The 25936-nt window shown below is 43.4% G+C and overlaps 1 protein-coding gene across 1 annotated transcript; it reads left to right on the top strand.

The window, feature by feature from the left end:
- The first annotated feature begins 291 nt into the window (after positions 1–291).
- Positions 292–25936, top strand: SLC13A3 (solute carrier family 13 member 3). Its single transcript, XM_018574763.1, has 13 exons — positions 292–470; positions 11247–11512; positions 11948–12111; positions 13396–13462; positions 16621–16806; positions 17796–17921; positions 18535–18630; positions 20263–20367; positions 20767–20864; positions 21608–21720; positions 22587–22748; positions 24636–24773; positions 25570–25936. Exons 1-13 carry the CDS (start codon positions 360–362, stop codon positions 25741–25743), a joined length of 1806 nt encoding a protein of 601 aa, XP_018430265.1. The 5' UTR covers positions 292–359; the 3' UTR covers positions 25744–25936.

Here is a 25936-nt window from a genome sequence, read left to right as displayed (position 1 = left end):
ATTATCGAATGTTCTGAACACATTTGTTTGTATGAAAGTTTGTTGTAAAATCTACCAGTCTATGGCCAGCTTATATCTGAATATATCTAACTCATACAAGTCACCCCAGTGATAGGGAACTCAGTCTTGCAACAGCGCTTTGAAAAATATGAATACATTAACAACGTGAAGGATCAGTCATTCTTGGAAATCAATTTCCCCCAAACCAACCTCTGGTTGTATGTTAATCGGTCAGTGGGTGGGGCTTCAGGCAGGGGTGTGTTGTTTGCATTACAAAGTGACTTGATAGAGTAGCTCTTGTCCACGCTGATATAACGAGCAGCTCAGCCCAGCCTCACAGCAGACTCCTGTACTGCACTATGTCTGTACTTGTGACTCTGGTCAAGAAAATCTGGTGCATCAAAAGGTACATCGTCCTGATTGTAACGCCGCTGGTCTTGTCCCCCATCTTCTTCTCTCTACCTCCGCAGGTAAGACCCCCTTCTTTATGAATAGAACTCATTCATCTTAAGGGCATTATATTTTTTATTTTCACTTTGACAGACGAGGAAGCAAACTTTTTCACAGCTGTTAAATTCAGAATCATTTTGAAATCCTTCAATGCGTTGCCAACTTTTTTAATTGGCGACATTTCCTGTCTCTGGGAACATCTTCTGACACACGTGCGTTTATGTGAATGAGTTAGAAATATTTGTGATATTTTCTGTTACTCTAGTTTGAGAATCACGGGGTGATTTGGGGGGATTTTGAGTTGCAGGAGCTGCTCCTGTGGACCCCCCCCCCGATTAGTCATGCCAAGCTTCTGACCAGTTGCGACTAAATGGTGTTACACGGCCGCCACTGCGTTTGTGTGATTGAAAATCAGTGCAACGTCTCCCGTGCGGTTTATAGGGGATGAGTTCATTTTTGGTAGATACAATAGATTTGTGTGCCTGTGTACTACAGTGCCTATGGTCGCGGTCCAGTGGTGAATTAAAGGGGCACCAAAGCACAGTGGTTATGATTTTGCTATATATCTGGATGTCAAGTTGGCTGGTTGGGTAGATCTTAAAGTGTATGTCCAGCCAATATTTTTTTTTAGTTTTGGATGGCGTGGAGGAGGACTAGAACAACTGTTTTTTTTTTTTTGGTTTGGTTGGGTATAATGGTTGTTGGTTTCCTCTCAGGGGCTCCAGAGAGATTTCCTCTCACGTTTCATGACCTGGTGTCACCCAATAGGATGTTACATAGTTACATAGTATTTGAGGTTGAATAAAGACATTAGTCCATCAAGTCCAACCTATTAGGATCTCATTCTAGGAGTACCCGTACCCCTGTATATTACGGTCCCTTAAGAAATCGTCCAAAAGTTTCTTGAACAATTCCACATTCTTTGCTGAAATCACTGTCTGTGGCAGTGAGTTCCAGACCCTAACTGATCTTACTGTGAAGAACCCCCTTCGCCCCTTGTGCTGGAATTTTTTTTCCACCAATTTTAGGTGGTGGCCTCTAGTTTTTGTAATGGAGTTAATTTTAAACAGTTTATCGCTAATGTTGCTGCCACCATTGAACATTTTGTACATGGAGATCATATCCCCCCTTAATCTCCTCACCTCCAATGTGAACATGTTTAAATTTAGTAGCCTTGTCTCGTAGCTCTGGTCCTCCATACCCCTAATTAGTTTGGTTGCCCTCCGCTGGACTTTTTCCAACTCAAGGACATCTTTTCTTAGTACTGGTGACCAGAACTGGACCGCGTACTCCAGATGAGGTCGAACCAATGATCTATAAAGTGGCAAAATTATAGACTTGTCCCTGCAATACATCCCCTTTTTAATACAGGACAAGACCCTGCTAGCTTTGTTTACAGCAGCCTGGCACTGCAAACTACCTTTCAGTTTGTGGTCTACAATGACCCCCAAATCCTTCTCCATTTCTGACTTCCCTAGCGGCATACCCATAATTGTATAACCCATTTGTTTATTTTTAATTCCAAAGTGCATTACTTTGCATTTATCGACATTAAACCTCATCTGCCACATTAATGCCCACTCCCCTATTTTATCCAGGTCCTCCTGTAATGTTATAGTGTCTAAGTCCGTGTCTATTACCCTCCCAATGTTGATGTCATCCGCAAACACGGAAATATCGCTGTTAACACCCTCCCCGATGTCATTAATAAATAAGTTGAACAATATGGGACCCAGCACAGAACCCTGAGGCACACCGCTCATTACACTAGCCCAGTCTGAAAAGGTGCCATGTAAAGGAAAATATTCAACAGCAATAAAAACGCTTTCTTTAGTAGAGTAAGGCTGAGTTCACGCAGGTGGCAAAGGGGCAGTATAAACAGGCGTTAGATCCGTGTTCTTACCGGCCCCCCGATTGCATAATTACAAAGTAACATGGCAGCCTCTCAGGACTGCACACAATGCCGTGGTCATGATGGCTCACTTCACGGTGCATCAAATTGAATTTGCCATCTCACATTTGCCAGGTGGTTCATTTGCCATAGGCGCCCATTGAAGTCAATAGGCCCCCACTGTAACAATGTGCCAAGCACTTGGCATGCGATTGTGGCGTGGTGGCATTGCGTTGCAAATTGCCCCTTGGGACTGAAAAAAAAACAGGCATTCAGGAGGTAGTAGTATCGCCTCCCGAACGCCTGCTGTAGATTTGTTTTTATAGAGGCGGAAAACTCTGCTGCCAATGTGAACAAGGTCTGAGGAAAGAGTAGAACACTTGTCACATTTTATTGCGGTCAATGTTGCAGATCTAGCCTCCCTTCCTTTCTGGTGAAACCGTTGTTGTCACCAGTACAGGAAATGAGTATAAATCTCTGACGGAGCTCTGGACAGCAGTAAAGCACATCAGGGGTTTTAGGTTTTCACCACTACCTCCAAAACGTTGACTGGACATTTTTAAGACAAAGAGAGCTAAATGGATGCCGCCATTGCTAACCTCTCATTTTGAAAATGCTTGTTGCCTTGTTGTCATGCCAGTCTCCTGGATTCAATACTTGCTGAATCCCTGACCCAGAACAAGTATGCAGATGGGTGTTCTGACTGCTCACTCTGAGCTCACTAGCTGCATGCTTGTTCTGGGTCGGTGAGTGTGACTAAGAAAGGCTAAAGACTGAGCATTTAAGAAGGTGGTCAGCAACATCAGTCTACCTATAACCATCAGCACAGGTTTCCTTGAAGAGTGCAAAGGCAGAATCACTAGAGGCTCTCTGCAGGTAAATATTTTGATGTCATCTTCATGAATTGCTTGAGATCTCTACTATAGCTTGCCGACTGTTTTTGGCACCGGCACGAACACTGTTTGGACGTCAGGTTTCCAGTCCACTTGGATCATGGTAGACAATCATGGACTTCTCTACATTACTCCTGCGTGAGGAGACTTCCATTTTCCTTCACTGTTTCCAACTCGAAGCCCCATGATCTGCACATTAACCAGCTGGGTGCAGGACTTTTTCAAAGTTTTTGCATCTCCACCAATAGGTCAGGTAAATTGAGGCGTAAATACAGTTTACAAAATTGTTTACAATCTAAGATATTCATGATATGATTGTCACCCACATGCTACAACAACTGCATACTAGGACTCACGATCATCTGAAGTATTAGGGCAAATGTTTGTCCAGTTGGGTCTAAGCCTGGTAATAGACTTGAGATGGTGATCAGAAGACCTGACCGCTGAAAATTATCCTCAATAAACATGTTCGATTTTTTTAACATGTATGTTCGTGTGTGGAGCAGAAACACCTGACACTGACCCTGTCTTGGGGAAGCAATAGTAACTGTTGGAGAAATTCCATTTTAATTAACTTATCCTCCAAAGACTGCTTAGCAGGGGGTGTCTCCAGAGGTCACATAGTGCATAAAGCCATAAGACCGGTTTCCTAATCTTCCAGGAAAAGGCCAGATTGAGCAATAGATCTCTGTTCTTTGAAATTACTAAAACAGCTAGACAAACGAGGCAACCAAACATTTTGCAACGGCTTAAAAAGTGACCAATGCCCAGTAGATGTGGCTATTCATGGCGTGGGGGGGCGGCGTTGCTGTTTTGCCTAGGGCAGCAGCATTTGTAAATACACCGCTGGCGATGGTTAAATCTGATGAATGGTAGGATGGTACACAAGTAGTGTGTACCATAAAGGCGATCGTATGAGAACCACAAAAACACAATGTGGCCCTCATATTACCATGCCTTCCACTTGGGCTATCCAATATCTGAGTGGCTATGTTTTACCACCAAGGAGGTGGGCATAAACCATCCACCGATCACCAACCTTTCTTGACAAGCGATCTTTTGTAGTCTTGTAGTCAAAGCCATTTTGTAGTCTTGTGGTTCTGTTTTTGCTGCACGTCTAAATCTATTCTTAATTTTTTTCCTGTAAACATTTAGTTGTATATGCTGACTACCACTTACAAGAAAGGTTTTTTGTTGTTGTGTAACAGTCTTATATAAGAGAGGTATGATGTCCATTGAGACAGCTGACTCAGGTCTGCTAAAAAGCACCCTGTGACTGTTACACTTACAGAGTCCACCAAATTGGAACTGGCATTGTGTCCAGCCAGCCAGCTGAGGTGGCAGTTAGTAAGTGTAACAAATAACTACTCACACATAAACTTTTGGTAAAAACTCAAATAAGTGTAGCATGAAACATGGCCACAAAGCTAGACCTAATGCTAAAGTCCTTGTAGAATGTACATACAGTATGTGATCCATGACCGTGACCAGCAGCAGACCTGATGAACCGTAGATCACAGTAGATTGGGTATAATGGTTGTGCATTATCAGATTCCATTGAGAAGTTGAGATTTTGGAGTCTGGAAGTGCAAGGAATTTCCCTCAAGGTAAAGGAAGTATCCAGAGTGGAAAGGAGATGCAGAGCCTCTGCTGGCCCCAGGCAGAGTGACCTTTATTCATTGTAGTGGCTTTCCAGTGCTTGTAGTAGGCTCCCATATTGTTTCTTCCCAACTCAGGGTCAGCTACATGACCTAATGGAATAGCTTATTCTTCCTAACAGAAGTGTGCCACCTCTTCACAATCCTAAAAATAAGTGTGCCTGGCATGTGGTATATGTTCATGACCTGTCATTGTCCTGTATCCCCAAGTGTCAGTTTTTCCTTGTTCTAGATTCTGAGGTGTTGGTCTGTTATTGTTCTGGATCCCCAAGTGTCAGCCTGTCTTTGTTCTGGATTGGCAAATATCAATCTAGATCACCAAGTGACTGTGCCATTGTGCTAGACTCCCAAGCGTCAGACTATCTGTTCTAGATCGAAAAATATCAGTCTAGATCCCCAAGTGTCTGTGTGCCATTGTGTTAGATCCCCAAGTGTCTGTGTGCCATCTTCCTAGATCCCTAAGTGTCTATGTGCCATTGTGCTAGATACTGAAGTGTCAGACTATCTGTTCTAGATTGAAAAATATCAGTCTAGATCCCTGAGTGTCTGTGCGCAATTGTGCTAGATCTCTAAGTGTCAACCTGTATTTATTCTATATTGACAAATATAAGTCTAGATCCCCAAGTGTCTGTGTGGCATCGTGTTAGATCTCCAAGTGTCAAACTATCTGTCCTAGATCAACAAATATCAATCTAGATCCCTAGGTGTCTGTGTGCCATTGTGCTAGATCCCTAAATGTGTCTGTGTGCCATTGTGCTAGATTCCTAGGTGTCTGTGTGCCATTGTGCTAGATCCCTAAGTGTCTATGTGCCATTGTGCTAAATCCCTAAGTGTCTATGTGCCATTGTGCTAGATCTCCAAGTGTCTATGTGCCATTGTGCTAGATCAGACTATCTGTTCTAGATTTAAAACTATCGGTCTGCATCCCCAAGTGTCTGTGTGCCATTGTACTAGATCCCCAAGGGTCAGTCTTCCTTTGTCTTAGATTGACAGATATTCACCTGTATTCCCAAGTGTCTACGTGCCATTGTGCTAGATCCCCAATTATCAGTCATCTTTGTACTAGACCAACTGTCAATCATCTTTGTTCTAGATTGACAAATATAAGTCTAGAATCCCAAGTGTCAATTTACCTTTTTTCTAGATCTACAAATACCTGTAGATCCCCAAAGTCTATGTGGCATTGCGCTAGATCCCCAGTTGTCAATCTGCTTTTTTCCTAGATTGGCAACGGTCATTCTACCCATAATTTATGATCCCAAGCATCAGTATGTCCCTGTGCTGGATCCCTTGTGGCTTTGTATAATTATGGCAAGCTCCCAATATATGTTCTAGATCTCATGCATTGGGTCCTTGTTCTGGCACTGGATTTTTGTTTCACTAAAAGAGGAAATTTTTCAGTTGACATAGTGAAACAGTGTTCACTTCAATCCACCAATCATGTGTAATCAACATGCTTTTTTTAATTCCTCTATACATGAATAGGTGTTCAAAATGAAAACAGCTACACATGGAAGATGTCCTCCTTTGGTTAATTTATCCTGAGCTGGCATTCTGCATTTAAAATAACGATGTGCTATTGTTTTGGGACCCCAAACATAAGAACCTTGCAATATGTATTGTAAGATCATAGAGGGACCCCAAAACAAATTAAGGTCCCCTACATGTTATTCCCAGCTTGACCCTCAGTTTACCCATCCTTATTGACTGTGACCTGGTTCCCAAGTTTGACCATTGGTAGACTTCAATGCATTTATAGACCTCAACCCCTTGTCTTCATTAGTCCTCGTTTTCTACATCAGCGGGATCTACCAACAAACAATGACCCGCTTGTGTACGCTGCATCCATAAACAATGTCCTTGGCAGACACGTTGCTTCAAATGAGTTTTAACACTTTATAACATGTTACACTTTGGCCGGATCAATTTTTTTTCTCTCCAAATCTAGTGAAATGTTTATGTAACGCAATGAGCTTAATCTGCTCTAATCCACGTGATAATACGCAAGGCCGTAAAGGAGATTATACATTTTTCTTTTTAGTAAATTTCCACTTAATGGGTGATGCATTGATTCAGATAAGTAATGTCAATATGCGGTGCTTCGGAAACAACAAATCAAGGAGTTTTAAAGCAGGGCTGTATATAAAATGTTGGTTTAAAGAGAATTTGTCCCTTTGCCCCTCTTCTGTCCCACTTAATTATACTTAGAAGGTCACATCTTCCTCTGTACATGTATGTCATGCTGGGAATTACATGTAGGGGACCTTAAGCTCTTTCTGGGCCCCTCTATTATCTTAAAATACATACGGCAGGGTTCTCATTTTTGGGGGCCCTGGAACAATAGCACATTGTCATTTCAACAGAAATCACATGACCAAATACCCAGGCTTTTGGTAATGTAAGCAGTACTAAAGGATATCTGGAGCAACACTTTCTCCTAGAATTTTGGCCAATTTATCTTGTTTTTTAACCACTTTAAGGAAACCCTAAGGGGCACTAAATACCTGGGGTGCTCTGTCAAACAAACAGTAGCCAGATCTCTAAAAGGTCACCTCTAAAAGGTCACATTGTGCAATGAGAAGCACCTTGGGTGAAGATTTGTACACAGTAAAGGCATACAAGGCGTGTTTCAGGGAAAAGCGATAGCGCACCCCCCCTTATTTATTCCTGTTTTTGAGTCTTCATTCAAGACATTCCTCATCACACATGCACAGAAGCTACCAAGTTAGGGTACCAGAACTTTGCCAAACACCTCTAAACTTTGAGCAGTCCAGGACCCTCACAAAGTCCAATCCACCACTCATCAGTAAGCCCCAAACATGGGGCCTGGATCTTCCTACAAAATGAAACCTGTCCACCATGGCCAAAGACACAAAGAGCTTCATATGTCCTCACTCCTTGACTCCGTTTGTAGCCGATAGAGAGCTGAGGTAGTATGAAGAGATGGGTCACAGCATCGTTTTTGGAGTGCTGGTTGGGTGATCAAGAAAGAGAACAGGTTTACGATGAGGAAGCAAAGGGTAGGTCAGTATCAGCAGGTGCTGGGACCTCTTTAAAGTGGACCAGTTGCTTTGCCCTGTACAGGTGCCAAAAAGGACGACTGTATGGCTTTCCTTTTTGAAATATATCTACCCATGTATTGAATAATGGCAGATGGGCATTTCATCAGTAGTTACTCTCACCCATCTAATCAATTATTATCTCAGCCAATCAATACATCTACACATTCAGACAATTGCCAGAAATGTCCAGAATCAGGATTTATACATGTGTACTCTTGTCCAGTAACACCAAGATACTCGCCTCTTCCTTTTCTGAGCCTTTTCACCCCCCTCCTTCCAATCGTTCTTTTTTATCGTTCTCCTTATGAGATTGCTTACTGAGCAGCCAGGTTGTGAAGGTCACATCCTATATTAGTTCAGCTGTTCACTTCCTATAGGGATCAAAGGAACATTCAAAGCTTTGTGGGCCCGGTTGAATGAACCACAGGGTCTGTATTTGTCATTTGTACTTAAATCAAATGATCGGTTGAGAAAGAAAGAAAAACCAAAGTGGTTATTGCTACATATCACATTATTTCAAATGAAGACTTTATTTTAGGTCTTGCAAATGTCACAACCAATGGAGAAAAGGGCGTACTATGCAAAGGGTAGTAGAACACAACAAGTAACAAAACAATAAAAGTGTGATGTGCGTTTATAAAAGAGCTGCATGGGAGAAAGAGAAAAAAGGAGAAAAGGAAATGAAAAAGTGCATGTGGGGCGGTAGAAAAGAAGGGGATAGGTAGAGTGGATTGGACATAGGCATGGGTCCATTGCTTTTAATCAAAGCTGAACCTTAGGCTAAGCAAATATTGTCTAAAAAGAAGAGGCATGTATATTATTACTAGCCTCTTGGTGAGCTTTGTGCATTTCTTCCAGATCTGTGCAGTAATACAGTGTGAAACGTTGCTTCCTGTAATAAAGACTGCTCACTTCTGCTCTCTCTCTCCTTGTGCAGGATGACTGGTCTTCTCTCTGTCCCCTCCTGTAATAAAGACCGATCACTGTTGCTCTCTCCTTGTGTAGGGTGATTGGTCTTGTCTCCGCCCCCCTCCTGTAATAAAGACCGGTCACTGCTGCTCTCTCCTTGTACAAGGTGACTGGTCTTATCTCCTCCCTCTCCTATAGATTTCTGCAGGCAGCCTGTAGTGTGGAGCCTGTTGGATTTATATGAGATATATGGTAATATCTGGGTTTATAAAGGCATTTGCTGCACAAGTAGATTTATATCCCTTATGGCTATTGAGGAATATATTTTGATGAATGTTTTTGAGCTCAGAGTGCAATTTCAAAGTAGAGTTTTTACTACTGTTTGTGTCCTCATTTGGGAGATTGACCCACAGAAAAATACTAATTCATGGAGGTTCTAACTTTTATCTACTATTAAAAGTGCCTTTATTGTTGCCTCATTTCCTGTGATGGTTACACAGCAGGAAGTTAAAAAAAAAATTCCCCCAAAGAGATGAAGGAGAAACCAAACCATGTAGCAAAATGTACCCACTGGAGATGTATAACAAACTGGCAAGTGATCCAACAAGCTGATGCCTACCTAAAACTTAAATATCAGTTGTGGGTGGAACTAGCCTTTAAATTGGACACTGTGTCCTTTTATGTGGTGCAAAATAAGTCTGTTAGTGCAAAAGAAAAAGTGGGACTACATTGTTAACAAGTCTGCATGGCTGGATGGCTGGAAGAGATCGCTGGCAATGTTTTTTTTTAGATAAGCAATTTCTGTGATCAGGTTGTGGTTGTGCCACCGAAGCCTAAAGCAATGACAATTGGCCAGCTGCTATTGTATGTTCAGGAAAGAATGCTGCCACCAGTTTCTGTTAGTTTTCTGTTAGTTGTAGGTTAGTGTCCTGCATACAGTAATAGCTGGGGTCAGCTTCTCATAATATAAAGGACAGCAAGGTAGACCTGGGGACTGGAGCTTTAAATGACACAATGTGATGAGACCATACCTGCGAACTTGAGTCTAAAACATTTTGCTGGAAGGGTAGCAACCATGCACAAATTGGAGGCGTGGCCAATTTCATAGTTTGATATTGACAGACCTGCAAGCAATTATAACATTATAGAAATATCATGGTTCTCAAAACAGTGTTGGCTTCCTACACAGATGGCACCATAACATGAAATTGTGGTAATACATGGGCAAAAGTGCCAACACACAGGCAATATGTAGTGGCACACTGGCAGTCATAACAATATGTGGCTAACCCCCTGGCAAAATGGCAATTCAGAGGCAGAAAAATAGGCAATTGTAGCAATCCATGGGCAACAAAAATACAATTGAAGGAATCCATGGGCAACAAAAATACATTTGAAGGAATCCAAGGGCAACAAAAATACAATTGTAGCAATCCATTAGCAACAAACAGACAATTGTAGTAATCATTGGGCAACAAACAGGCAATTGTAGCAATCCATGAGCAACAAACAGACAATTGTAGTAATACATGGGCAACAAACAGGCAATTGTGGTAATCCATGGGCAACAAACAGGCAATTGTAGCAATCCATAGGCAACAAACAGGCAATTGTAGCAATCCAAGGGCAACAGACAGTCAATTGTAGCAATCCATGGGCAACAAATGGGGAATTATGTCACTGACTGGCTGCCAGAACATCAGAAGACAAGATGCATGCCCACCAATACACAGTACAATGGTCACGTTGTATTGTGATGCTGTCTTGACGCTGGCAATCATGTTACACATGCAGTCATTATAATATGTGCATAACATTCTGGCAGTTGTGTCAAAACATGGGCAAATGTGATAATACAATCTGTGCAATGATGGTAATACATGGGCAGTAAACAAAGAATCACTACAGAACTTGGGCAACTAACAGGCAACTATGACAATACATAGGACACAGACGGATAATCGTGACAATATGTGGGTAACAAAGTGCAATCATGGTAATACACAGGCAACAAATGGGTAGTCATGGCAATATATGGGCAGCAAACAAGCAATCATTACACTATGTGGGCAACAAATGGGCAGTCATGCTAATATGGGCAATAAACTACCAATTGTTCCAATACTTAGGCAAGAAATGGGCAGTTACTTTGTGGGCAACAATTGAGGCAATACATAATAGCAATAGCCCGGTCTTTTAATCATGGACTCCTTGGCTGAACCTTGTTCCTCATTATGAAAAAAAATATTTAAAAAAAGGTAATGTTTCATGAACTTTCCAATGTACACATAACAGCATTATATGACATGCCTTCTACCAATGAGCAGGCACGTGTCATGTGGTACATACATTAATGAATGCCAAATTTTCTTTATGGTTGCAGGAAGGAAAATGTCTCTTTGTGGTCCTGCTGATGGCCTTTTACTGGTGTACGGAGGCTCTACCTCTGGCCGTTACTGCCATGCTTCCTATAGTGCTCTTCCCTTTCATGGGCATCCTGCCCTCCAGCAAGGTTTGCCCGCAGTACTTCTTGGACACAAACTTCCTGTTTCTTAGCGGATTGCTCATGGCTGCTGCTATAGAGGAGTGGAACCTCCACAGGCGGATTGCCCTCAAGGTCCTCATATTGGTGGGAGTACAGCCCGCCAGGTACGGTATTTTTGTTCACTTATTCTCCTTTTGACAATCATATGCACTATATTGTACCAGTGAGCCAGCTGAGGTCTGTGTTTATAATATTGGGGACCTCTGCTGTGGGCAATACATAGGGAGGCATTTATCAAAACTGGAGCAGACAAAATCTAGAGCAACTGTGCATGACAACCAATCAGCTTGTCTCTTTATTTTCAAATCTTAACTGAACAGACTGAGAATAGAAGCTGATTGGTTGCCATGGGCAACTGCTCCAGATTTTGTCTGCTCCAGTTTTGATAAATCCCCCCCATAGTGCCTGAGGCAATTCTTCACATGTGTGTATACATACTGTATATCCATTGAAATGCAACCAATAATTTTGCATCATCTGATTGACACTGAGCGCCTCAATTCAGTCTCCTCCCTGGACACCATTTTTTTTTCTTGCAGGCTTATTCTGGGGATGATGATGACGACCGCATTTCTGTCCATGTGGCTTAGTAACACTGCCTCTACCGCCATGATGCTTCCCATAGCTAACGCCATCCTGAAGAGCCTCTTCGGAGAAAAGTTTAAAGAAGACAAAGGAAAGAAGGGCGGTGAGCAAAGCCCAGGTAACTCACACCAACAGTTAGAAAAGCACCTACCATGCTGAATTTCTACAGACACAGAAACTTCCTTTTGGGAGAGCACATCTGATATTCTTTGCTTTCAGCATGAGTCTCTGCGACTGAAACGTTACAGATCTGTGCAGAAGAGGGAGGGAGAGTGATCATCCCTGAACTTATTTAGCTGTGTGTGTGATCTTAGCTTCAGGTACTGAGCTTTTTAAAGACTAACAGTTGTAATCAGCCTGGTAAACATGAACAAGTACAGAACTGCTGGCCTTAAGTGTACTGTAATTCTGAGATGTTGGCCCTGAGCATCATAAAGAAATACACAAAAAATAGATTTTCCCTTTAAAAGCAAAAAAACAAACAAACATGTTGCCTGTCCTGAGCTGCTTGGCTGCATTAAGACAGGCGGGTTAAAGGTCTCTCATTACTACAGACAGATCATGGATTAGATTAATGATTAAACGTCTAATAAGACAGAGTAAGATACTGAAGAGTTCATGATAACTGTGCCTCTGTATCTGCTTCTTTCACCCCAATTCCTATCCAATACAGGTCTAAATCAGGGGTTGGCAACTATGGCCCTTCAGCTGTTGTGGAACTACAAGTGCCATGAGGCATTGTGCAAGACTAACACATAGAGGCATGACTCCCAGAGGCAGATGCATTAAGGGATTTGTAGTTAAAGCACAGCAGGAGGGCCAGAATTGCCCACCCCTGGTCTAAACCAAGTGTGTATGTACTATATCTATTCCTCACGCCTTGATTAAGTAGTAATCTCAGAGTAATGTATGAGCAGAATGTACTCAGTATTCTTGCGTCATGTAGTGTACTGCTCCCAAGTGTAGTGACTGATATGAGGCTTGCTTGGTGGATTCTAGTGTCTAGCCAGGGCAAGAGAAGACACTGGAATTGTACCATTACCCCCAAAGAAAGTGCCTAAACCCGCCTTTATATTAGACCTCTGTTGTCTGCTGCACAGCACTGGAAGAGGGAGGGTGCAGCACTCACAGCTAGTCAGAGCTCTAGTCATGCATGCCGAGTTGTCTGTGAGGGGAGAGAAGAGTGGTGACTTAATCAGTGTTCCGCCACTCCTCCCTTGTCCAATCAGGGGATCTGCTTTGTAGTGCATTCTGTTAGTTCCCACAAAAATTTGCCCCTCCAATGTCATTTTGATTAGTTTTTTTTCACTTTAAATAAAGTTAAATGAGCTTTTGGATAATTTATTTTCCTAATCATGTTAGATGAAGGAGTTCATAAGATCTGCACTTTGCTGTGTTTTAGCTCCGGTACCAGAAAAGGGATTACATCCGGTGTCCACAGAACTACAGCTGCTTACCGGCATGGAGGAGTAAGTAACTAAGCTTACTCTTTGTGTCATTTTAAAGAGCCCTCCTATTTTAAAGAGCCATCCTTCACCCAAACTGCAGGGTTGTAGAGATCTGAGAGTGGGAGTGGTGGGAGTAGTTTATCAAAAGGCACTGGGCACGGCTGACACCACACAGTCCACAAAAATGCTGTGTGTTGTCAGCCCACAACAGGACTTAAAGTGATATTAAAGTTTAGGGTTTTTTTTCTATCTTTCCACCTAGGAGTCCCACCTTTACATAAATCTCCCTTTCTTCTTTAAAAATCTTTAGTTCCTTGTTTTCTAGTGGGTCCCTGCAGTTTTCATGCCCCCGCCCCCTGCACGGGTGCCTCCATCAGCTAAGAAGCTGATGCGGAGGCACCCGTGTGTGTTTGTTCCCGCAGTGGCTGTGTGTGTCCATAGACACACACAGCACTGCGGCAGGCATTGCTCCTCCTCTTTGCCCAACATTTTGACTGATGGCAGAAGGAGCCTATGGCTCCTCTGCCATCAGTATCCTCCCCCGCGCAACCAGGAGAAATGGAGAACGGAAGATCACATCGGTACTGGCGGCGGTGACAATGCTACTTTAAAGGCTAAGTTCACCTTTATACCATGTTCCGCCCATATTAAGGGTTTAACATGGTGCCCTTCCACACCTGCACACAACACATCCTACCTTGGCCCCCCATTTAATGGTAAGAAGGGGGCTGTGGAAAGTTATGTTTACCATCAATAACCCTGTCTGTACTGTGCTGGCAGATTTCATTATCAGTAACCTGGATTCGAACACCGTGTGTCCTAACAAAGGGTGAAAAATTTAACGGTGTTAATGAGAAAATAATGTCCATTAAAATAACTTTAAATTACCAATTTCCTGCGCGGCACACATGTGACCGTGATAAGACATGTTAAAGTTTACATATAAACTTGAATGTATGTAATAAGTTTCATGTTTGCCCCATGTACAGATCAGAACAAATCTTTAACTAACAGAGGTGGGGAGTAAAAGCGATTAAACAAACGTAGATGGGGCACGTATCACCCTCCTGTGAGTGTTTAGTATAGGGAATGGTTCATGTAATCAATAGGTAAAAGTCAGGAGAGGTTTGGACTTGTGTATTCAGGGCTCGAAGTAGTCCTACAGAGATTAGAAGGGAGAAATGTGCAGAAAAGGTGAAGGGCGGCAGAAATAAGCCTGGGTTTGGGGTCAGCTTTTGGGACTGTTGGAAGGGTTTTGTATATACTTTAATATGGTAAGGACAATATATTGTATGGACATAAAATATTATATCTGGATATTTTATATTTACATGCCCGGCTTGCAGATAGAGCTGTAGACTCTTATTTTATGTTTGGAAAACAAACCTCAGCTGCTTTGCTTAAAAAAAATGCCTGTTGTTGCAGAACTCAATTACTCAAACTCAGCTTCACATACATAATGAGTCAGATGAGTGACTCTTCCTAATACTCCCTGGCTGCTTTGTTCAGATGAAGCCATTTGGAAATTCAGTTTGAAAGAGACAGTCTGAAAGGAAACAGCTTCTGCTGTGATTTTCCTTTTGAAAACCAGCACTGCTTTGTGTTATAGCTGCACCCTGTATTATAGATTTGTTTGTAAAATCAAGATGTGTACCAAATAAGAAAAAAAAAAAGTTTTAATATATTATATATAAAAATGTAAAATACAACTGACCCAAAAGCTTGATAGTTTCCCTATAAAAAGTAGGGATGCACCCATACCAATACAAGCATCGGTATTGGTGCCGATAAAGAGTATTTGGGTGAGTACTTGTACTCACCCGAATGCTCCGCTACCTTCGCCGATACCGGAACTTCTGGTCAGAGGAAGGGGAACATGGAGCCATCCAGTGCGATCAGGAAGCTGGGCGGCGAGTAATGACCCACCTCCTGGCTTCCTGTTTGGCCCGGGAAGCCGTCTCTATGCAGATCCGGGAAGCTGTCTCGATGCAAATCAGCATTGAGCCGGCTGTTCGGGCGGCTTCTTGTTGATTGGCCAGGAAGCCGACTTCCCGGCCAATCAGCATCTTTTCGATGTTTCAGGTTAACCAAAGACTTGAACTTCACACAGGATGACAGTCACAGTCACATAGCAGCCAACTATTCCATCACAGGAGAAGAAGAGGGACTCTCCAGTTTCCATAGAAGTAATCACACAGCACCTGAAAAAGTCTGGCTGGAAAGACGGCTCCCAGCCAACCAGCATCGAGCCGGCCAGGAGGAGAGTATTGACCTGCCTCCCAGCTTCCTGGTTGGCCAGGAAGCCGGCTCGATGCTCATTGGCTGGCAAGCCGGTTTCCCGGCCAAGCACAATCAAGCCAGCAGAAGCACCGGTATCGGTACTCAGTATCAACGAGTACCGAAAGCAAAGTATCAGTACTGAAAAACTGGTATCGGTGCATCCCTAATAAAAAGGCAGTGCAATGTAGCAATGATGATGGCACAACCCTCCATAGCATCCAATCTGTGTTTGTCATAAGGCTCTGAGGGCTAGGGTCTGGGGCAACAGGATATAAGTACATGCACAGGGCATTTCTTATGTGCTCTTGTGCTCCAAAATGGCATAAACACATGTTTGTAGTCATCATGGTGGGAATTTATTAAAAACGGGAGCAGAGAGAATTTGGAGCAGTGGCCCATAGTAGCCAATCAGCTTCTTTCTTCAGTTAAGCTTTGAAAAGGAAACAAAAAAGCTGATTGGTTGTCATCCACAACTGCTCTGGATTTGCTCTGCTCCAGTCCCCTCAATGTATCTAATAATATGCATGCATTTAAGTGTGTTTAGGGCAATTATTGAACTCTGGCTTTTAATGTAGGCGGAAAGGGACATATTTCCAGGGTAATGGCCTCAGAGACTTGCAAGTAATAGATTTTGGACCATGATACTAGAAAAGAGGCCATGTGTCACCCCCTTGGTGCTCTAATAAACCAAGAAGCCGCTTTGTTTAAAGTGTAAAATCTATAGTGGACAATGTAACTTCTAACCCAACCTTGTTCGTTCTTACTGCTAGGCTTAAAGTGAATCTGTACTTTTTCCATGCTTGGCAATGCAACAGGTTCACTTTATTGCAGTGACAAAATGCGTTTATATTGCTTTCATCACTGAAAATTAAGTAGCGTTGCCATTTAACTCTTTACAGGAAAGAGCTGCCTGAGAAGGTGGAGATATCGGTTGATATGCACAAAGACATGGAAAAAGAACAGGCATACAAGAACAGAATCTGGAAGGCGTTCCTTATATCCATTCCATATTCCGCCAGTATCGGGGGAACCGCCACCCTAACCGGGACAGCACCCAACCTCATCCTTCTGGGACAGCTGAAAAGGTGATTGTTCTGTTCTGCTTCACTGGCCATCAGTGGGAAGGAGAAAATATCTATTTAGACTTCATGACATTGAGTAATTCCACTGGTAGTAATGATAGGCCAACACTGACTTGTCTTAAAGGCTAGGTGCCAGCATATTATTGAGTTTTTGGTGATCTGGGGACCACAGGTTGAGATCCAGGACAAGAATTCCCAGACACACCCACTGCAGGCTTCTCTTGCATATAGAAAATCTGATGTAAAATACAGGACTAAGACATTTTTGATAGCCACCAATCAGATTCAAGCTTGCCTTTGGATTTAAAATATAAATAATAATACAGAAAACATGGAAAGAAAGGAGGTCACACAGCACAGGTTTCAGGAAGTACACTCCCTATGGGACCCTATGAGGTGCTGTGTGTACTATGGCTGCGTTAAGGTAATCCAGAGAACTCTCTGAAACACTTGAATTGTATCCTCGGGCTTCCCTACTATTTTCACCACCTGAGGCCCGGGGGTAGGGGATAATTGCTGGCCGATGTTATGGGGAGGGTTGGAGGGGTGTTGGTGGCACAGGGAGGGATGCACGGGACCTCTGTCTGGCATCCCACCCAGCTCACTGACAACACTGGTTGCCTAGAGCTGGGCAGAATGTCAGTCAATGAGCTGGGTGGGATGCCAGACAGTGAGCTCTTTTCTCTTAGCAACCTGGGACGCTGTGGCTGGAAAGGGGGTGACCCAATTAAATGCGCCTGAAGCAACTGCCTCACGCTGCATTATTATAGGGATGGCCCTGTGTATTCTGCATCAAATTTGCTCTTTAAGCCCCACTTCCAGTATTAGGCCCCACACTACCCAAGGCCCACACACATATAGCAACATATATAGAAGCCCGTAAGACATTGACTCCCAGGTGACCCTTTCATATGTAAACTAAATTTTTGTTGCACAATTCCCTTCAGTACTGTCTACATACAATATCATCTACATGTCTATTTTCTATGCAGCTTCTTTCCAGGCTGTGACGAGGTGAACTTTGGCTCCTGGTTTGTCTTTGCTTTCCCGCTGATGATCATATTTCTCATACTTGGTTGGCTATGGATCTCAATTTTTCACGGAGTAATCAGCCTCAGGTATGGCACCTACTGGCATGTTAAAAAAGATGAGGAAACCGTAAAGCCCTACTCCATGGTCTTCAAGGCCAAAATGACAGGCAATACTTATGCTCTCCATGCTCTACAGCTGCCCCATGTGTTATCTTCTATGGTCCAGCAATGTTCCTCTTCCAGCTTCACTCAACTAAATTGCTATGAGCCCAGGGTGTGAAGGAGCAACCTCCTGGGGTTGTCCCATCAAGCCACCCTCGATTCACAGAAGAATTCTGTAGAGAGACCATTGCAATGTTTTTGCAGCATTCAGCATCTGCCCACCACCAGAGGAAGGAGTGGAGGAAGAGGACCCACGACGCCATGAGACCGAACTGAACAATTTGGTCCATGGCCATATTCAGTGCAGATTTTCCTGAATTTGTATTGTTCTGCATCCACAATGCACTGTGTGTTTTCACATGCACATATCAATGCATACAAACTATGCAATGGTGTTCATGATGTAGATCTTAGCAGTGCTAACCAACTATACCCCATATTTCCTATACTGAAAACTCTGGGCTAAGTCATAAAGTGTCGCTTGAAAATACTTTTAATTATTATTTCTCACACAATGCTTTCCACACGGATTTATCAGTTGCAGGAGGGAGAAGAAGTCTGAGATTCGAACAGATGCAGAGGCCAAAGCCAAGGAAGTGATCAATGAAGATTACAGAAAGCTGGGCCCCACAATGTGAGTAAAGTGTTGCTGGCATGTACTTTCTTATCCTGAGTGTTTTTTACCCTTTTCCCCTGTCTGGCATTAGGTAATTTCAGCAAAGACCAAGTGCATGGCCCTCCTACACTTTAACAACCTCCTTAGTCCATTTTACCTACTTTTTGTAGGGGAAACTTTCCTGGGTTAATTAGATACATTTTAAGGGTGTTTAGTACAATCCACTGATACTTGCTGCTATTCTGTAGATACTAAGACATGCCACCCCAGTAACTTACAATTAAAGTGTCCATGCAGGTTCAAAAAATAGGTGCAGTTGAATGCCGACCCAACCAGCTGCTCATTCTTACCTTTCACATTGTTCTCTTGCTGCTTCATTCATCCAGAGGGGCAAGAAGACGTTCTCTGTAATCACCAAGGCATGACTTGAATCTTACACAGGGCTGAGGACTCTCTTCTTGCACCTATGTGACAGCACTGGGTGCCTGAGCAGCCAATCACCAGCGCTGTCATGTGGGAGGACCGGGATGAAGTCACATGCTCTCCATACCCAGAAGTACCAGGTACAGTTCTTCCCTGGGCAAAGAGAGAGGTGGCAGAGTAAGGGAATGTTGAGTAAGGGAATAAAAACAGCTGCAGGGTCAACTCTTGCTCTGCTTGGGATCAGTTATAGGGTTGTATTCCAGCATCCCTGTAGGTGAATGTCTAGTCTCTAGTGCATCAAAAAATTAAAGAATTGGTGCAGGATATGAAAGGACAAGTTGAGGATGCCCAAAACTTTACATCTATCCATTGCCATGTAACAATAGGGTACAGGCCCCCCCAGAAGTACCCTGAAAGGTTTGCAGAATTTGGTTGCAATGGTTTAGGCTAGGGATGCACCGATACCGATACTAGTATCGATGCCGATACCGAGCATTTGGGTGAGTACTCGTACTCGCCCAAATGCTCCGATACCTAGCAGGAGTACTTCCTGTATCAGGAAGCCGGGCAGCGCATCATTACACGCTGCCCGGTTTCCTGATTGGCCAGGAAACGGCTCCATGCTCTCTCGTCACTTGTGATGAGAGAGCATGGAGCCGACTTCCCGGCCAATCAGGAAGCCGGGTAGCGTGCAATGAAGCGCTGCCCGGCTTCCCAATTGGTCAGGAAGCTAGCAAATCCGGAAGCCGGGCGCCGTGTAATGACGCAGCGCCCGGCATTCTGCTCCCTCGTCATCTCATGAATCATAATATTAAGAAAGTGACCTTAAAGCATTAGTTTGTAGTGCTTTAGAAAAAATGTGACCTGTCCCTTTAAGAAAAAGTATCGGTAATTGGTATCTGCGAGTACTTGATCAAAAGTATCGTACTCGGGCTTAAAAAAGGTGGTATCGGTGCATCCCTAGTTTAGGCAATGGATCCATTTTTTGAATACCATTACCTGTTCAGATATTTTTGTTGGCCTCTCTTTAATTTTGACCTTTGTCTGGTACAGACTGGAGCTCTTCTCCTAAAAACCTGTCAGGGCTGCAGCATCAAAAAGACACTGACAAGTCCTCTGGGGATGTAATGATGGCATCCATCTGTCTAATGAATGCTTCATGTCCTGGCAGGTTGTACGGACATACTAGAAATGTCTCATCTATGTCTCATGAGTTTGTCTCTTTAGTTTTGCAGAGAAAGCCGTCTTCTTCTTCTTCTGCCTGTTTGCTATTTTGCTGTTCACCAGAGACCCCAAGTTCATCCCTGGATGGTCATCAGCGTTCACCCCTGGGTAAGACATCATGGCCTTCTTCCCCTTAGATTAGAAATCACACATTGGTGGGTACATCAATACCAGACTGAGCTTGATGGACTCAATCACACCCCAACTCTTTGTATCTCCTAGAAGTTCCTTTAGAAAAATAGAAAGATGTCCATCTACCAGAATGTTGTGTCCTACTCAATAGGTGGGGTCATAGGTCTCCATTGGATGCTCCGTTATTGGATTATAGAAGGCGGTCATACTTCACAGCTATTTCTGTGTATGGGTAGATCAATTTCGAGCCTCTCTTGATAGCTGGCATTCCACAATGCCGAGCAATCACAGCAGGTCGTTGTTAAGAATGTTAATCTTCTTGGTCTAATGCTCACTAATGCAATAATGTCATTAATTCTCGCTGTTCTTTGGCAGCTTCACCTCGGATGCAGTGACCGGGATTACTATATCCATCATCTTATTTTTCTTCCCCTCCGAGAAACCCTCCCTGACTTGGTGGTTCGATATGAAAGGTAAGCTACAAGTTGACAATCGAGTGGCCTACAAGACTCCCTCTCTACAGGTTTTGTTTAGTTTCTCATTAAAACGTATCCAATACAAATTTATTTGTTTGTTTTGGGAAGGGTTAGACCCCCTGTCAATGTGTGTCCTAGCTGGGGAGATTCACTTTATTTGTCAGAAAGACAGAAAGTTAGGGAAAATCCCAAATTTTGAAATTGTCACAGAACATGAATAAATGCAAATCTTTCAAGAGGACTTCTTTATATGCTTTAACTTTGTATTTTCTATGCCATTCCCTAGCTTTGATACCCACCTTTTCTACCTCTAAAGCCGAACTTTGGTCTTCCCCTTCAGTCGAGCACAGCTGTACTGTCTTCTCTCCTGTACTGAAAATGGTCATTCAGCATCACCTAGCTCTTTCTTCCCTAGCCTGACTGACCCGCCCTTTTCATTCATTGGATTTCAGCTCTGTCAATCATGGAGGCTCAGCATCACATAGGGTAATAGGTCGTCTGCATACATATACAGCCTGCCTAGGAACGCTCCTTCAGAATGACATCCACCCATCTAAGCATTATAATATTTGCATAACTCAGAAATGTTTTATTTAAAATTTAATTAGCATGTTAATGTGAGAGGGAAGGGAGGAACCAGGGAAGGCAAAATATAAGCAGATTAAAACAGGCTTTAAATATTAATGTAGGATAATAGACATTTTTTTTACTTTGACAATTTGGATGTCTATACTCTTCAGCTCCGAATACACAAAACAAACCTTTGCTATCATGGAAGAAAGCACAAGACACGGTTCCATGGAATATTATTTTACTGCTGGGAGGAGGCTTCGCCATGGCCAAGGGGTGTGAGGTGAGTGCCGGCCCGCCATTTCTTTTTTGTTTTTCTTTTGGAATGTTGTACTTTACAGGCTCTTGTTGCAAAAGGATGAGTGAAACTACTATGACAAATTAAAGCTGCAGCAGAAAATGGTTGCGTTGGGTGTTTAGGGATTTTACATTTCAAGTGTATGTCTGGAAAAAATAAACATATAAAGCACATTTTCCCATGTTTTATCTATTTATATACACTGCAAATACAGAAAAATACCGGTTGAAATTCAGTAAGCTCCTAACCGACATGGAACCTGCACTCCCCTGCTACTTGTATTTATTGCCCATGTTTGGCATACAGTCAGACACGGGGCGTTGTTTTTCTCTCTGTTTTCACTGATTCCTGTATGAATGTCTATGGCTGTACCTGTAATTTCATATTATATGGGAAGTCCTTTTTCTTCCTCTTCTTTGGATTTGTTCCCATGTTACTAATCACTTTCCCAAGTTCGTTCTTAGATACATGTTCTTTACGTTGACGTATCACCCCCTTAATGTTTGTTCTTTGTCTTCTGAATACATCGTTTGATGAAAAATGTACACAAAAATGTTCAATATAAAAAAAGGAACCTAAACAATAGCTTGACCTTAAAGAAAAAAGGTATCTAAGATTTTTCAGAGATATTTTGTTATCATTTGTGTACATTTCCAGCATCATAAGCCTGCCACATGTCAAACTTGCCTCAAGTTCCTTGTTTAGGGTTGCTTAGAGGAAGTGCTGCCTGTTATTGATTGTGTACCTCTTCCACAAGGGAAATGCCAGCTTTGGCCCAGCCATATCAATGTATATAGGAATAATACCAGTAATAATACTATTAATAATGCAAAAGATATATGTCCTTCTAGGTTTCAGGTTTATCCACCTGGATTGGAGGGCGTTTGCAGCCATTAGAGGGTCTCCATCCTGCTCTGGCCGTCCTCCTCATTACTATACTCATTGCCTCCTTTACAGAATTCGCCAGTAACACAGCGACCATTATAGTCTTCCTCCCGGTATTATCGGAACTGGTAAGTACTCCACCTTTGTTTTATTACAAGAAAAAGGATTCCCAGAGCACTTGGATAGCATGGCAGTAGCAGCCTGCCTTGAGAACATGATAAAGAATATGTACAAACCCAGGGGCGGACTGACAACACATGGGGCCCCCGGGCAATACATGGTTATGGGGCCCCCTTGTGCTCCGCCCATATACAAGCCCCTCCCACAAGTCCCACCTGTATAAACATTCTTGTGTCACAGATCAGGCTGCAGTCACTGCGAGCACCCTGCCTGATAGGGTAACTATCAGGCAGGTATGGCAGAACAGTGTCCAGAACAACCTTATGAAGGTGTGTTTATCACTCAGGGCCCGTTCACACTATCCAGTGCGTTCATTGCACAGTCTCATGGGATGAACGTAATGGATCGCATAAACAAAGGCTCATTCTGGGGTGGGAGGGGGCGTGGTGGCTCCATTCATGTCAATGGCGCTGCAAACATGCCTCCCACCCACACTGGAACATGTGGTACCTCAATGCACTGCGTACCAGTGCGGTGTGATCGCAAAAAATCAGGCATGCACTATTTTTTGTGTGATTGCACTGCACTAGAACACAGTGAGGGGAATTTATCAAACTGGAGCAGCCGTGCATGAGAACCAATCGGCACCTCTCGCTCATTTTCAAATGTTGAACTGAGGAGAGAAGCTGATTGGTTCCCATACACATTGACATGAATGGAACCACCACACCTCCTCCCACCCCAGAACGCAGGGAGCGTTTGTTTATGTTATCCAGTGTGTTCAACCCATGGGACTGTGTGGGGAACGCATTGGATAGCGTGAACGGGCCCTCAACTGAGTGTAAGGGCTTGTTTACACCAAATCCAGTGCGTTCCAGCACAGTTTGTTGCTGGAACACAGTGGATTGCATAATTACAGCCTCCCTGCATTCTGGGGTTGAAGAGTGTGTGGTGGTGCATTCAAGTCAATGGCACCGCAGCCACACCTCCCTACCTGCAGTGCGATCACTTGCACCGGAACGCATGCCACAGCGATGCCCACGGAGTAATGTGATCTCAATAGTGCAAGCAATTGCACCGTTGTGCCATGCGTTCCGGTGTGGGCGATTGCACTGACAGTCACCACCCTCTGCAGGGAAATGATTGAGAAGTGAGCGGATCGGTGCATGTTTCTGCTCACTTCCCGATCGATAGAGCCGACCTGTGACAGCTTCTTTGTCACAAATCGGCTCTAACTAACTATGAGGATAAGTGGAAATCACTCACCTTATAGTTGTCCTTTAAGATCCCAGGGGCGTGGCAGTGCATTGTAGTCAATGGCACCGAAGCCACGCCCCTTGCCGATGTGCGATCACCAGCACCCGAATGCGTCGTGGCACATTAGTGCCTGCGTTCCTCCATCAGACAGCCGTCTGCAGCTGCAGATCGGCCGGTATGCGGTGGCTGGATCTGCGCTTTACCTGCCGGCAGCGACCCCACCTTATGCGGCGCCCGTCACCGTGGCACTAGTTTCGGCCCTGGGTGACGGGCCCCCTGAAGGCCGCGGGCCCTCGGGCAATGCCCGACGGACCGAATGGTCAGTCCGCCCCTGTACAAACCCACAATATGTTCTCTTGTTATGTTATCACTTAAGGGACGAAATTACCATTACTGTATTGATATTAAAGGGGCGACTGCTAGTACTGGACAAAAATTCTGGTAAAATCACACAAGACTGCTTACAGTCTCGTGAGTAATAACTTGATTGGAAAAGGTGCCTGGGTAGCCCGAGCCTTATGAGCAAACTACATTTTTATACCATGGTGTTAGCCCTTACCTTGGCCCTCACCATATCCCTCATGCTACCCCTATAAGTTAACCCTGAACTAAAGAGTGACTCTTTGCTTTTTTTTCAGGCCATCCGTCTTAAAGTGAACCCTCTGTACCTAATGATTCCCGGCACCGTCGGCTGCTCCTATGCCTTCATGCTGCCTGTGTCTACGCCTCCCAACTCCATAGCGTTTTCTACAGGACATTTGATGGTGAAAGACATGGCAAGTATCAAAACTTTCACCTTTAAATCTGTCGCTGCACGGGTCACTTATGTGTCCTTCCGTTCAGTCAACACTGAACCTTCCTAATATTTACCGAGCAGTATAAACAGAGCAGAAGGTATAACAGACTGTTAACCTTTCTGAGGCTTAGCAGTGTGGGAGAACATTTCCCTGCCTGGATTTCGGCAGGAGCTTATAGAGAAGCAGAGTTGTTCTTAAATGTAAACATTGTGCAAGCCTGCTTATGAAAGATCTGTCTTTTTGTATGTTTTGTTAACAAGATATCATAAGTTGTATGTTTTGTTAACAAGATATCATAAGTTGTATGTTTTGTTAACAAGATATCATAAGTTGTATGTTTTGTTAACAAGGTATCACAAGTTGTATGTTTTGTTAACAAGATATCACAAGTTGTATGTTTTGTTAACAAGATATCATAAGTTGTATGTTTTGTTAACAAGGTAGCAAATGTTGTATGTTTTTATACTTTGTTACTAAGTAAACAAAACAAAGATGTAGGGAAGGTGTTGAGATGTAACAATTATACTGGTTGCTACATTGGTAATCTGAGATGTATATGGAGCGAAGTGGCTCGGTTTGCATTCGTAAACAACCCACATAACTGATTCCTTGGGCCGAGAAGGATTATTTGTCAAATATTTGTCCTGGGCTATTAACTTGATTAACTAGAAGATAGCCCCAGGGTTTCTCTAAGCATAGGTCAGCTATGGCTTATTGTATACCTATTGACTCAACTCTCTAACACTTGCTTGTCCTATTTTGCTCTCTTCTGCAGGCAAAGACGGGACTTCTGATGAACCTAATGGGCGTTCTTCTCCTTAGCCTGGCCATGAACACCTGGGCATCCAGTATATTTGGGCTCAGCACCTTTCCAGATTGGGTCAACCTTCAGTCCCACAACGTCACCACCTTGGTCACCAGCACATACAATATGACCACTGGTGGCTGACCCATCAGCTATGAATCCAGCATGGTCACACAAACTGACATTATTAAGAAAGACACTAAAGTGACAATGCATGGGCCTGCAGCCCTATCTGCAGAATGGCTACACCGTGCCTTACTGTGAAGGACTGTCCTCCCCTCACCTTGTAGGAATTGTAATTTTTTTCTAATTGTTACACAATTGTGTCACTTCAATT

Source organism: Nanorana parkeri, unplaced genomic scaffold (assembly GCF_000935625.1).
Source record: "Nanorana parkeri isolate BGI_ZX_2015 unplaced genomic scaffold, ASM93562v1 scaffold50, whole genome shotgun sequence".
NCBI classification, from domain to species: domain Eukaryota; kingdom Metazoa; phylum Chordata; class Amphibia; order Anura; family Dicroglossidae; genus Nanorana; species Nanorana parkeri.
This window is presented reverse-complemented; position numbering and strand designations above follow the sequence as displayed.